This window comes from Asterias amurensis, chromosome 1, assembly GCF_032118995.1.
Source record: "Asterias amurensis chromosome 1, ASM3211899v1".
Taxonomy (NCBI): Eukaryota; Metazoa; Echinodermata; class Asteroidea; order Forcipulatida; family Asteriidae; genus Asterias; species Asterias amurensis.
In genome coordinates this window covers 14,623,606-14,637,721 of record NC_092648.1, presented here as the reverse complement: position 1 = coordinate 14,637,721, position 14,116 = coordinate 14,623,606, and the positions used below count along the sequence as shown (strand labels likewise).

General features: G+C 36.2%; 1 protein-coding gene across 3 annotated transcripts; it reads right to left on the bottom strand.

The window, feature by feature from the left end:
• Positions 1 to 2,294: 2,294 nt before the first annotated feature.
• LOC139939566 (centrosomal protein 15-like) lies at positions 2,295 to 13,298 on the bottom strand. Of its 3 annotated transcripts, XM_071935576.1 has the most exons (5): positions 13,045 to 13,298; positions 12,010 to 12,133; positions 11,386 to 11,460; positions 3,633 to 3,727; positions 2,295 to 3,465 (listed from the first exon to the last, which is right to left on the bottom strand). In XM_071935576.1, the coding sequence occupies exons 1-5, from the start codon at positions 13,095 to 13,097 to the stop codon at positions 3,462 to 3,464; spliced, it is 351 nt and encodes a 116-aa protein (XP_071791677.1). In that variant the 5' UTR covers positions 13,098 to 13,298; the 3' UTR covers positions 2,295 to 3,461. The 3 variants fall into 3 exon arrangements, with proteins under 3 accessions (XP_071791677.1, XP_071791669.1, XP_071791687.1); XM_071935568.1 differs by having other exon boundaries at positions 2,295 to 3,727; positions 13,045 to 13,294; XM_071935586.1 differs by lacking the exon at positions 13,045 to 13,298 and adding an exon at positions 12,926 to 13,039 and having other exon boundaries at positions 2,295 to 3,727.
• Between the last annotated feature and the right edge of the window lie 818 nt (positions 13,299 to 14,116).

Sequence of the window (14,116 nt, the reverse complement as noted above, 5' to 3'; positions counted from 1 at the left end):
AAGCACCCCAGCTTGGGGCTCCGGTTAAGCAAAGCAGATTTTCCGGCTTCACACAATTTAAGACAAAAGCGCATTGTTCGCTCCAAAACTCGCTTTTGCAGGAATTTGCATGAACCAGGCTTCTCCTCAGTTAAATTGAGATACATGTTCAGACAGTATATCATACTGTCTTGAAGTACACTTAACAGCCTTACGTTTCAAAAGTATTCGGCTTTATTTGTGAACATACAATTCAAATGGTGAATGGTTATTTTCGTTGTGTTATATATGTTTACACTTGCCTCGCACGGCTGGTAAAAATGTTAATCAGCTTGTTGGCATGTCACATGGAGTTCCCACAGACATTACCATAATAACTCCATCTCTCATGTATCTTATTCTCTGGAAATACAAGGCCCCTTTTGGAGATGTCTATTTCACATCCGTCTAATTCCCAGGCTATTATTAAAAACCCGTATATCGGATAACCATGTATATGAATGCCCAATTGCCCATACCGTGGCCTGATTTCGTCAAACGCTTTGAAATGCAATCAGTCTTTTCCCCTCTAGCACATCTTTATCTATATCCAAATCACAGATCGCAGTGAAGATGCGCCATTATTTATACAAGTCATTCTTATCGCACCAGGGCTCAATTTCACAGAGCTGCTTAAACACAAAAAGTATAGCTAAGCACAACAAACTTATGCTATACAGCCAAACTATTATGTTACATGTACAATGTGTGACTTGTATCCTGCTCATTTCTGCTAAGAAACAAATTATTGAGTAATATTATGTTCTGCTTAAAGGCAGTGGACACTACTGGTAATTGTCAAAGACTAGCCTTTACAGTTGGTGTATCTCAACATTATGCATAAAATACGAAACCTGTGAAAATTTGAGCTCAATCGGTCATCAAAGTTGCGAGATAATAATGAAAGAAGAAAACACCCTTGTCACACGAAGTTGTGTGCGTTTAGATGGTTGATTTCGAGACCTCAAGTTCTAAACTTGAGGTCTCGAAATCAAATTCGTGAAAAATTACTTCTTTCTCCAAAACTATGGCACTTCAGAGGGAGTGGTTTCTCACAATGTTTTATACCACCAACCTTTCCCCATTACTTCTCACCAAGAAAGGTTTTATGCGAATAACTATTTTGAGTAATTACCAATAGTGTCCACTGCCTTTAAGTAGCTCTATGAAATTTAACTCAGAGTATTTCAAGAGAGGTTTTTTTCGTTCAGACTTTGATATAAGTAATGAGATGCAATTTGGAGGGGAGGGGTGGATTTTATATGACAGCTCTTTTCTCATGAGCAAGAATGACACGGGTCCAAAGTCCTGATGAGGGAGAGCGACTGTTTTTCAGGTTGGTTGTCTGTTTCGTCTTGCTTTCATTTATTCATTTTGTTGCGAGTTATATAACATAAAAATATGTATGTTCTGTTTGTTTTTCCATCTTGGTATGTGTTTTTTTGTTTCAGTATGAGGTTAACCACACCATTTTTTTTAACAAGAAAGAATAAAGTCACCTGGAAGTGGTATTTTTTCAAAATAAAGCTTTTGTCACTAACATATGTGTTTTGATGAGTGGAATGTGAATAAACAGTTAACTAAGGTTTTAAAAAATCAGTTCTTATGTTATTTACAAATTTAAGAGTAGACCCCGACCCGAGAGGGCGCTGTTCGTGACGTCAATCGAGGCAGACTTTGCCTGTAATGCGTAGAGTAAACACAATTGCAAAGTACATGTACGGACAAAGTCGCGAGTTTGTACGTTTCAAAAGAAAATTTGTTTTTTTCCGGCAATGCCGACCAGGTGTATTGCTGCTGAATGCAGAAAAACACTTTTTGAAATGTACCAACTCACGACTTGGACGTACATGTACTTTGCACGTGTGTTTACTATACGCATTGCAGGCAAAGTCTGCCTCGATTGACGTCACACAAGGGGTAGGCGGAGTCAGCCCCCTAAACAACTTTATATATTTTTTAAACATATAAATCGTGACAAACAATTACTAAAAAAATTGTTTTATTGTTCGTAAGCATATATACTCTTATGTTTGAAACAAAAAAAATTCTATTTCCAGACTTTAAAGAAATGGGAATCAAATGGGGAAAGCCAACAGTGTATGTATGTATGTACGTCTATCTAACAATTTGTCAGAACCACACAAGTATTACTTGTGCGGTTCTGACAAATTGTTAGATAGACGTACATACATTGTAGGCCTTCCTTATTTCAAGTGGAAAAAAGTCAACTCAACAGATGCACATAATTTAGACAGACAAATAAATAATCTCTCAAATGATCTTTTAATATACAGAAATCTATATTCCTCACTCAATTTACAAAAAGAACACACAGCATTTGTGTACAAACAAATATTTTATGCAATATAAAAAAAAATTATGGAATGCAAGAGAAGTATTAGAGTTATCAAAATTAACTTCATAGTTTCTTCAAACGGGAATGTTTTTAAAATAGATTTTAATAAGTTTAGCTCTAAACTAAGGGGCAGCTCTGACATCAAGGTTTGATAAACCAGATTGGACTGCCGGTCCAAGGTTGAGCAAGTTTAAGTTTAGGTGCTGTAAACTCACAACCAAACAAATTGCACAGTTATGGTGGATATGTTTTTTAGATTTAAGTTGTAATAGAAGGTTTGCACACAGGACATTCTGAGATATAAAAATATTCTCAGTCATTTAATGCCAATAAAACCAGATAGACATCATGGCTCAAGGCAGACTTTACTTCTTCTAATTCTTTTTTTTTTTTGCATCAGACTTGCATCAGAGTAACTATGCTTGCTCCTTTGCTAATTAATGGCAAAGGACTTTTTCAGCAATACAAAAATGAATGAATAACCTCCTGTCTTTGTGTAACCTCCTTTTGCTGTGTATGTTCTTGCAGCATTTATCTGAATAAATTCAAATCAAATCAAATCAACATGATGAATATAACCCCAGGAAATTCTCAGGGAATTCAAACCCCCAAACTTCCTTGGAAACTTGAACCCCCCCCCCCCTAACTTCTTTGGGAACTTTACCACAGGAAATTCCTGAGGAATTTTCCAGGAATTCCCTTGAAACACGTGCAGTGTGAAAGTTTTTTTTAAAGCAAGGTGGTCAACATTCAAATTATGATTGAAGCTAAATCTCTACAGTAGGCCTAATACAGTGCTAAGCAATGATTCCGTCTTCACATCTGAAGTTCATGATGCATTGAGTTCAATGAACAAACTCAGACTACACAAAGTTGAAATGTTAAGACTAGCATTTTCCTGGGTCGACCCAGGGAAGCTAAACGAACGCACCCTATCTTGGCTTTAGTCTCCTCTTCCTACAAGGTTAGCTGGTAGTCAGTTGGCTGGTAAACTGTCACCTAGCACTTGGTGGATTACTCTTATCTCTTGACTTTCTTCACCTCTTCCTTCCAGTTAGCTGGTAGTCAGTTGGCTGGTAATCTGTCACCTTGCACTTGGTGGATTACTCTTATCTCTCTTGGTTTTTTTCAGCCCTTCCTCCCAATTAGCTGGTAGTCAGTTGGCTGGTAATCTGTCACCTTGCACTTGGTGGGTTACTCTTATCTCTCTTGGCTTTCTCAACCTCTTTCTACCAGTTAGCTGGTAATCTGTCACCTAGCACTTGGTGGATTACTCTTATCTCTCTTGGCTTTCTTTACCTCTTCCTTCCACTTGGGTGTTTCTTTTTCCACCATCTCCCAATATCGCTCCTGTGTACACAAACAGCAAATAAAAACATCATTGAAGTGTTGTTACCCAACAAAAGTAATCTTTGAATTACCAGTGTGTTCTGTCAGGGCCTGATTTCATGGAGCTGCTCAGCAGAAAATAATGCTAAAGCAAACAACAGATGAGTGGGGCCACCACCGTGGTCAAGTGGTTAGTTTGCAGGACTTGCAATCACAAGGTTGTGGGATTTGAATCCCCCAGCTAACCGCTGATTTCACAATGACTTGAATAAATATTGTCGTCTAGTTAATGAATCACAATTTCTTGATTTGTGTGATTTATAATCATGGACGTTAAACCAATGTTCGTGAGAGAGAGAGAGATTGGCTCTTGGCTGTTGCCAGCTTGGTGTTTATATCCCTTGTGGGAGTTTGCCGAGTTCCCTTGATGGGAAGATCATTAAAACAAACAAACAAACAAACAAACAATGTAAACTTTATGCAATTTTGGCTGGTAACTTATTTCCGTTAAGCAAGATTTGTCTGTGCTCAGAAATTATTTATGCCTACAGGCAAAAGACCAGTAACATTTTCCCCTTAACCTTACAACACAAACTATGAGTACTAAATCAAAAAGTTACAGATATAAACACAATAAATTGGGCGTAAAAAAAAATCCTCTTTCTTTTCTTTTTCAATCACATCTAAAACTATGTTGTTAAACCTCAATCAGGTTGCTGTAACCAAACCAAAACTGCGAAGACAATTTAGTCTGGCCCCTTTTCCACTAATGAGAATCAAACTTCATGTTTGCTTCAGCGTGCAGGGAATATGACATCTGCAAAATACTAAGGCAATCCCTAATAATGCAAAAAAAACAGGCGAGCCCTAATATAAAAAAAAAAAATGGCACATCTGTCATCTCTGTTTTCAGCTAGTCCATAAAATAAATTTGTTTTGAACAAAAATTCTCTTGACAATGACATGCAGCCTTTATATAGATTTCATAACAGTGTTTTTGTCCCCAGGACCCTCAACCCAACAAAGCAGCATCTGCCTATGGTTTCACAGTAGTAATGACACACACCAAAAAAGGATGTGAGCAAACAAGTTTACCAATGCATTCGATTAATGAGTAACAGAATAAAGGGTCAAGCAATCCAAATTCGTACCAGGCAGGGGCAGGTCTGAGGATTCCTTTCAATGTGAGGGCAAGGCGGGGCAACTTTATAATGAGGCTAATGTTAATTTGTACTGGAGCGTTTCGAGGGGCAACAAGGCAATGATCAGAGCCTAATTTTGAAGAGCTGCTTAAAGGCAGTGGACACTATTGGTAATTGTCAAAGACATAAAATAACAAACCTGTGAAAATTTGAGCTCAATTGGTCATCGAAGTTGCGAGATAATAATGAAAGAAAAATTACCCTTGTCACACGAAGTTGTGTGCGTTTAGATGGTTGATTTCGAGACCTCAAGTTCTAAACCTGAGGTCTCAAAATCATATTCATGGAAAATTACTTCTTTCTCGAAAACTATGGCACTTCAGAGGGAGCCGTTTCTCACAATGTTTTATACCATCAACCTCTCCCCATTACTCGCCACCAAGAAAGGTTTTATGCCAATAATTATTTTGAGTATTTACCAATAGTGTCCACTGCCTTTAAGCAGAAAATACTGCATAAAAGTAATCTGCTTATCTAAAATAAGCAGGATACCCACACAGTAACTGCAACAAAGTATTTTTAGTTTGTATTTTGTTTGTATCATTATAATTATTGTTTTTCCTTGGTGTTCCATGTTTTTGTTGTAGATCTTTTATGGACTTTTATGCCCTTCATATTTATATTTATATTTTTAACATATTGATTGTATTATGATTGTATTTCAAATTCAATCTCTTGCTGTGACTTTTGAAATGTTTTAAATTAATTTATAATAAAAAAAATTTAAAAAATAAAAATAAAAGATAGCTATTCCATTTCCCCCCGCTTCTCCCCTTGAAACGGAACAGTCCAGCCTTTGCCTTCACCGTGTGATTATATTCAACAACAATGCACTTAAAATCATCCAATACTCTTTGAATAGTTTTTTATAACAACAACTATACAGATCTACCCGTGCAGCTGTTGCATGTATTGATCTTTTTATTCAACTGTCTCTGATTATTTTACTTCCAACAGAAAAAATAATAAAACCAAAAATAATGGCTGATGAAAACCAGGAAATGAATGGACAATGTTGTTTCAGATAAGAACTCCATGCATCTAAAACAATACGAGTTGGAGATTTGTAAAACAAAGATTCTGGTCTGAAATAATCCTTACTATCTTAGAGACTATCTTAGAAGACAAATATAAATTCTTCTTTTTTTATGGGGGGGGGGGCCAAAAATTTAAAATAGTATGGGTTTGTTAAGGAATGTCACTGTCTTTAAGAAATATTACAACTTAGTAATTTACAACCGACTTGCCGTTCTGCCACCCCTTCTCTAAAAGATGCTTTTCTTGTACAGTAATTAGCACTATTCGAAATATAACAGTAGTGAAGAGCAATTTGAATTAAACTATTCACAGACATGCATATTGATTCTATAGACATTTAGTGCGCAATTTATTGGGGAAATTTGTTGCATAAACTGGACAGTTTCACTCGACAGTATCGATCCATGAGTAGGTTGCAACCGTTTTTTTGTTTTCATGACATTGTGCACTGAGAATACAACCAAAACTGAAAGTAATTTGTTTTAACAATACATTTAATGACTTGTAGTTTCTGTGCTTGGGACTTTTATTCTGCTGGAACAAAAGACAACAATATAACTATTATTATTGTTATAATTATATGTTTCTGGTATTGAAATCAAGGATGCCTCATAAGTAAGCTTGAAGAGCAAGGGATATATCAAATTCTGTTGTGTGATTTCCTGATACTGCTAATAGAAAGAGTACTAATGTGAATGGGGAAAAAATTACAATCCTCTAACCTCGCATCAAAATTGTGTAAAAAGCCATAGTATTCGATACCCTTAAGGGGCAAAATGTCAACATAAAAATATCCTAGGAAATCTTTTTACGAAAAAATGGTCTGTATGGAACGTTTTGGTTCATTCCTCAAAAGGGACATGAACTTGACATTTTGTATGTCGACAAAGATTTTTTCCTTGGAATGTAGAGACCCATTTAATTAGTTGTTGAAATCCAATGATGTCATGTTTTAAACACCGCTCTGAGAAAGTCGGGAATATGAACCGAAATATACCTGTATAGGCCCATTTTCCACTGGCTAGTCTATACACATGTTAAAGGCTTTTTACTCTACTTCATTTATTGTATCTTTCTGGTAATGAAACCCAAGATCCTAAGAAACAAAATTCTGGTTAGTGCCAAAATCATGACCTATTTTGTGTATAGGGCCCCCTCTTGACAGTAGCAGTTCCAGGGTGCCGAGACAATGGTGAAAATAGTTTTTTCAACCTCTCCCTTAGATTGGTACATCTTTAGTCATTTTTGTAAGGTAAATCATAAAGTTCTTTGTTTTAAAGTAACATGGTGACAGTAACAGGCAATGCATCATTTGAAGTTAATAATAAGGATCTTAAATCACCAGAAACTGAAAACTGTGACTCTAGTGCATCGATCTATTGAGCATTGAACACTTCATCTCTCGGACCCATAGTCTCACCACACAAATAGGATGACAGAGGGCCCTGTTCAAAATGGCTATGTAAACAAACTTTAGGAACCTGGAACTCGGCAGGAACGATTCTAGAGGCCTAAAGATTTACTATCTGTGAAACAAAAGCTGTACCTGTGGGAGGTAAAACCCCCAAATAGTGAAAGATCCATGTGAAAACAAAGGCAGGGACTAAAAAAGGTTGCAAGACTGTGATCTGGGATCCTAACCAAGGTCCTACATGTATGTGTCCAAGGTTTAAGACAAGGAAGCATTCCACTCGGCCAACTTGATCCACTGCCAATTGCATCAATGACTATTATTTCTACAATCACTGTCTAAATACAATTATTAAAATGAAACCAGGAAAATGTCCAGGTTTTTATCTCTCAGATCTTCAACTTGACTTTGAGAAAGGTTTCACTTATGCTGTCCTGCTTAGGGCAAGCAAAATTTTGTTTCGCTTAACTCATTTAGATATAGTTATTAAACCCTTCTATATTTTGAAATGTTTGTTCATATTCAGATAATGTGCCGTTGTACAAAGTGACACTAACAGCTGTATACTTGTACATAGACTTTGAACCTACTTCTCTCCACGTGGCACACAACAAAGACATGCTGCCTTTTGTTTTATTAAAGATGACTAAGGGTTGACACACAGAAATAACAATGCTATTTGGGTCTGTCCACACTAATGGGACCATTTGATGTGACTTTTTTTTATAAATGGGTGACAAAAATAAACAAGAAGAGTTTTGTCAAGCTTGTTTCCCATGCACATTCCAAATCACTTCAAGGTTTTTGTTTGCAAAGAGCAAGACACATTTATCTGTATTTTAGCAATAACTGGGGATCATCTTCAAGATGACTATGTTTGTAACAGGGGAATGTTGGACAGACATTTCGTACATAAATGGTGAGAAAGGCATAATAATATAAACAGATTGCCAAAAATGTTGTCCCCTACAATGCTGTCCCTGCAAAGAATGTTTCCAGGCAAAACCAAGACATCTGCGTGGGTACTCAAGAAACTACAGAGAATTATCTTGAAGGTATTAGGTTTGTAACATGGACAGACATTTGTCACAATATGTCTGTCCATGTTAAAAACAAACAGTCATACCAGCTGAAAAACCTCAAGGTACTCTTGGTTTTTACAGATAACCAAAAAATAGGGGCAATGGGTCTAACTTAATTAACCTTTGAGTAAATCAATTAATTAATTATTTGTGTCATCCATTTCTAGTCAATTCCAATACAAAATGTCTGTCCTCGTTACAAACAATGTGTCTTAAAGAAAACTGCGTAACTTCTTAAATAATAAGACATTTGTTATACTGTTTGGTAAGCACACTCACTATCAGCAGAGAATTGTACAAAACAAATACAGGGGAAAATGTTGTATTTTGTGTACCCTCCCAGTCACAGTCCAAAAAGTTATCTTTTGGAACCAAAAAGACCCATTAGTGTGGACAGACCCATTTATCATCCTAAGAGGGTGGGGTTGTCATTTACAACAGAGGGGGTGAGAACAGTACATGGAATAGAAGGAGGCTACTTAGGTTTTCAATGTGAACTCATTAGAGTAGATGGGTAATTTGAAAGGATTTTGAAAACGTTGTTTTTGTTTTTTTTTTACTTTTTATATTAAAATAATTAAAAAGAAAGAAAAGAAAACAAGAAAGAAAACAATGTACATGTATTTGTGAAAAAAAAAAAAACTTTTAATAATTTAAGAATTAATAAAGTTAATACATAAAATTTCTGAACTTTGAATCTTTAGTATTTTTGGCCTAGTATCAAATGCTACTCGCTGGAATTGTGAATACTATAATTTGAATCTAGCATTCCTCCCTGGATATCTCTTAAATCAAAGCTGGCCCCTTTGAGTTTATTTGGAAGTAGATAAATACAATTTTATGGCCATAAGAAGAAACAACTGATGGAACAGTTGAACCCCTCTGTTGTGTAGTTGTACTAGCCTTTTTTTATTGTCCCTATTATTATTTGACAGGTTGTAATAAATGTACGTATTCATCTGAAGGTGTCAAGTGTGTTCCACTTGGCCATGACCCAATGAGAGTAATAAACACCAATTGAGAGAGCAAGGTGTAAGTTAGGATCAAAGACTTGCATAGTCTGGTGAAAGAAATTGTTTACTATTGGTAATTACTTAAAATAATTATTAGCATAAAACCTTTCTTGGTGACGAGTAATGGGGAGAGGTTGATAGTATAAAACACTGTGAGAAACAGCTCCCTCTGAAGTGCGATAGTTTTTGAGAAAGAAGTAATTTTCCACAAATTTGATTTCGAGACCTCAGATTTAGAACTTGAGGTCTCGAAATCAACCATCTAAACGCACACAACTTCATGTGACAAAGGTGTTTTTCCTTTTATTATTATCTCACAACTTCGATGACCGATTGAGCTCAAATTTTCACAGGTTTGTTATTTTATGCATATATATGTTGAGATACACCAACTGTGAAGGCTAGTCTTTGACAATTACCAAAAGTGTCCACTGCCTTTAATGGGGAGTGGTTGATAGTATAAAACATACTGAGAAACGGCTCCCTATGAAGTGACGTAGTTTACGAGAAAGAAGTAATTTTCCACGAATTTGATTTCGAGACCTCAAGTTTAGAATTTGAGGTCTCGAAATCAAGCATCTGAAAGCACACAGCTCCATGTGACAAGGGTGTTTTTTCTTTCATTGTTACCTCACAACTTCAACGACCAATTGAGCTAAAATTTTCACAGGTTTGTTATTTTATGCATACACCAAGTGAGAGGCGTGTCTTTTAAAATTACCAAACGTGTCCATTGTCTTTAACTCTTTGGTGCGCTAGAACACATTCAAATTGGACGTTGATAAACGGTCTTAAAAACTACAACAGCTATTATATATACTGCCCTCATTCTCATGCTCTCATTCTGTTGTTCAGAGCGATGTCAATAGGGGGCCCTAATTAAATTTTGAGAAAAACATGGATGAACGTGAAATTTTTTAAACAATAAAATTAACCTGTGCACCAAAGGGTTAAGACAACAGGTTCGGTAAACATTCATGAAATAAAGTGATTAAATGAACTGTATTTCTGAATGAGTTTCAATGTAAATCAAACAACCAAGAGCACGTTTATTTTTGTTGGATGAGACAAATAGCCCCCTCTTGTGGAAGGCAGGCACAATAGAATTAACCATTAATTCACAAATTTTGTGTCTCTGTGTCTTTTGTGTGGTCTTGCTGTTGATCAACGTGCATTGATCCAACAGTAAGGCCTGTAGAAGGCAAAACTCCGAAGATTTACTAATTTCCTCTAATTTGACCCACACTAAAGAGAAGGTTTACCTACCGAGCAGATTGTGTATTCTTGTTACAGATTCTTCCATTGGTCATTGTTTCTCAAACTTTTATTTGCAATTTCACACAAAAAGTAGCTATAGTTTACATTTTACAATGAATAGCGGTACATATTACATACTGGGCACTGCTATAGTCAACCTCCAAGTTTTATCCTTTTTTACTGAAAAATGACCAATCCTGTACTTTGTGAATTAAAGGCACTGTACACTATTGGTAATTACTCAAAAAATATATTAGCATAAAACCTTACTTGGTAACGAGCAACGGAGAGCTGTTGATAGTAGAAAACATTGTGAGAAACGACTCCCTCAGAAGTAACAGAGTTTTTGAGAAAGAAGTAATTTGTCACTAAAGTAATAAACGACTTCTGGCCAGAAGCCTTTTATTTCTATCTGAAAGCACACTATTTTGTACAACAAGGGTGTTTTTTCTTTCACCATTTTCTTGCAACATCAATGACCAATTCAGTCCAAATCAGGCTTGTTATTTTATGCATTATATATGTTGGAATACACCAAGTGAAAATACTGGTCTTTGACAATTACCAAACCTGTTCAGTGCCTTTAACAGTCTGATCATTGTGGCAATAATATTGAACTCTGCACCAAACTATTTAAGGTCAATTGTATTTAAGGTCAAACAGTTGAAGAACTTACCTTAAGTGCAGTCAGTTGAAATGATGACGGTCTCGCTGACTGGATGCGCGCCTCTGTCTGACACTGAACTATCTCCTATTCAAAGATCAAAATAATCAATATATGATCAGAAATCATAAGTGTAGTTTAAATTTCAAGTTTAAGTAATAAACCACAAGGGAAACATGACTTACCAAGTCAGTTTCCCTTGTGACTTGTTAGGCTACTTGATACAATATTAAAAGGTTGCATTCCCTTAAGGGGATCCCCTGGCCACTGCTTTCCAGGTTGTGATGAAAACTTGGGTGTGATCCCTGGCTACACGTCAGTTAATGGTTATATGGCTTCTGACTGACACCCCCGAACAAGGCATAATGGGGAGACCACCAACATAGGGTTGAATAATGGATACCTCAGTTGGTAGAGTGCCGGTACGTTGATCCGGAGGTCATTGGTTCAGGTCCCGCTCCAGTAAATTTGTCTTTGTTCAAACCCAAATATAAGTTAAAGTTGAAGTTGATACATGTATGTTTGAGATGAATATGACACCACTAGTATACAAAAATATGTAGGCCTAGCAAGAATTCAGCTTGGAAGATTTTAAATGTGTCACATGTATGATAAGTCTAGCATCCTGACCCTCACCTGAATTAGTTCTTGGTTCCTCTGTTTAGCCTGGCCCCAATGATGAGCCACCGATGCACTAAGCTCCTGAGTATCTCCAAGACGTAACTCTGTCTGCTTCAATAACGCCTCACGTCGTACTAATCTACATTCATTGAGATTCAATTGGAAAACAGCAAAAATATAAATGAGGCTGAATCATTCAAACATTGATAAAAAAGGGCACTTGTGTTTGTGGGGTGATGGGGTACATACTACTCCTACTCCTAGAACTATATGAGGTTCGTTCTGCTATTTATTGTCTCCACGAACTAGTGATACAAACCTCATAGTTCCAGGAGTAGAAATGATAGCGACACATTCCTCATAGTTCTAGGAGTAGGGTACTCCTCCTAGAACTTTTGAGTATTATGAGGTTGAGCAGAATCATCGCACATTTTTGTGAGAGTATTTTAAACTTGTTGTTTTGTTTGGGTTATCGACCCGTCAGAGTCAGACTTTCTTTAAAATTGTCGAGTTGTCTTGAGTTAGATGATAATAATTGGTAAATGCAGCTATGATAACAAGCGAAATGAGTCCTGGTGGATCAGAGTTCTCCATGGATACATCAATATATGGAAGATATTGAGTGAACAATCAACAAGTGGCAAAGAGACGTTGATCTGTAACATTCTTATTCATCAATTTGTAATAGTTCTAACTAATTCATGATGTCATCAGGTCATAAAAATAAAATCAATTAACTATCTTTTTAGAGATAACAAGAAACAGGTATCTTTCTCGTTTGTTTACTTGTCACCGCTCACCAGTGATTTGAGTGACATACCTGTACAACTCAGAAGACAAATTTGTAACTTATAGTATAAATTATAAATTATACTATAAACTATAGATAAAGTTACACTACAGTTTTGAGTTTAGTAAAAAATCAATTTACATAAACATTCAATTCATGATGACTCTGCCAACTCTGGTCTGGGCTTGCATCACATTCACAATCACAGCATGGATAGCTCCAATGATCACAGCTACATACTCGTCGTATTTTGAACTCACATTTCTTCATGCTTCTGATTCAGCTCAATTTCCTTTTGTAGCCATCGGTCCATCTTTAGCAATAACTTCTTAATTGCGAACACAATTTAGACAGATAAGAGGGATCGGAATGTCTCGAAAATCAACACAACACAGCACAGAATTTGTTTACAAACTAAAAGGCGCATTACTCTTGAGGGCGCAAATTTTTTAGTTATTTGTATTTTCCTAGAGAGAATCAGGTACAGTTGGCTTGCATGTTAATGTTATTTATTGCTAAAAGTATGAATCTATCAAACAACAAAGGGAGCACAAAGTGTCACAGTTAACTTCTCTTTACAATTTTACACAGGTGTCATTCGTAATTTACTACTTTTACCAACTTTTTTGGTGACGAAAAGCCACCGCTAAAGAGAAATAGCGCCGCCACGCGTTCATTTTCAGCCAACCTACTTATAAAAAAGCCTGCGGCTGTTGCATGCGTGTTAAGATGCGCGCAAGTCACGATTTATGGGGCGGGGGGGGGGGGGGTGCTGAAAGATAACTTTTCCAAAATACTGAAAATCACTAAACAAATAAAGTCTACCACCTCTTGAAATCAAATCAAACTATTTTTTGACAACTAAACTTCTCTTTTTCTTTTCAATATTTGTGACAATAGACAGTAAATTTTGAGCTATTTATAATGACCATCCAAAATGAAACACCCAAAAAAGTGGCCCAAATTTTTGTTTTTAGAAAAGGGCCCCACAAACCTTGGCAAAATAGGTCCCCTTTTTGATCAGGCCCCACAGGTATACCCAAAATGTTGCAGAATAAAAGTCAACAACCTCAGGAAACAATACTGGACTATTTTTAACAATCCTTCAGAGCCATAACCTTAAAAACCTAGATTGGTTTGTCCTTGCTTTGTGATTTTACACTTAATTTGTAAAATTTAGAGCAAGGTTTTCTCACTATTTAGGATGTTTCCCCTTCTGACTCAAACCAAACAGACTTTACATACTAGACAAACATAACATAATGTGGCAAATTTACCATTTACAATAAATATTACAAGACAAAGACCTAAAAAATGTTGAATATAGCATTA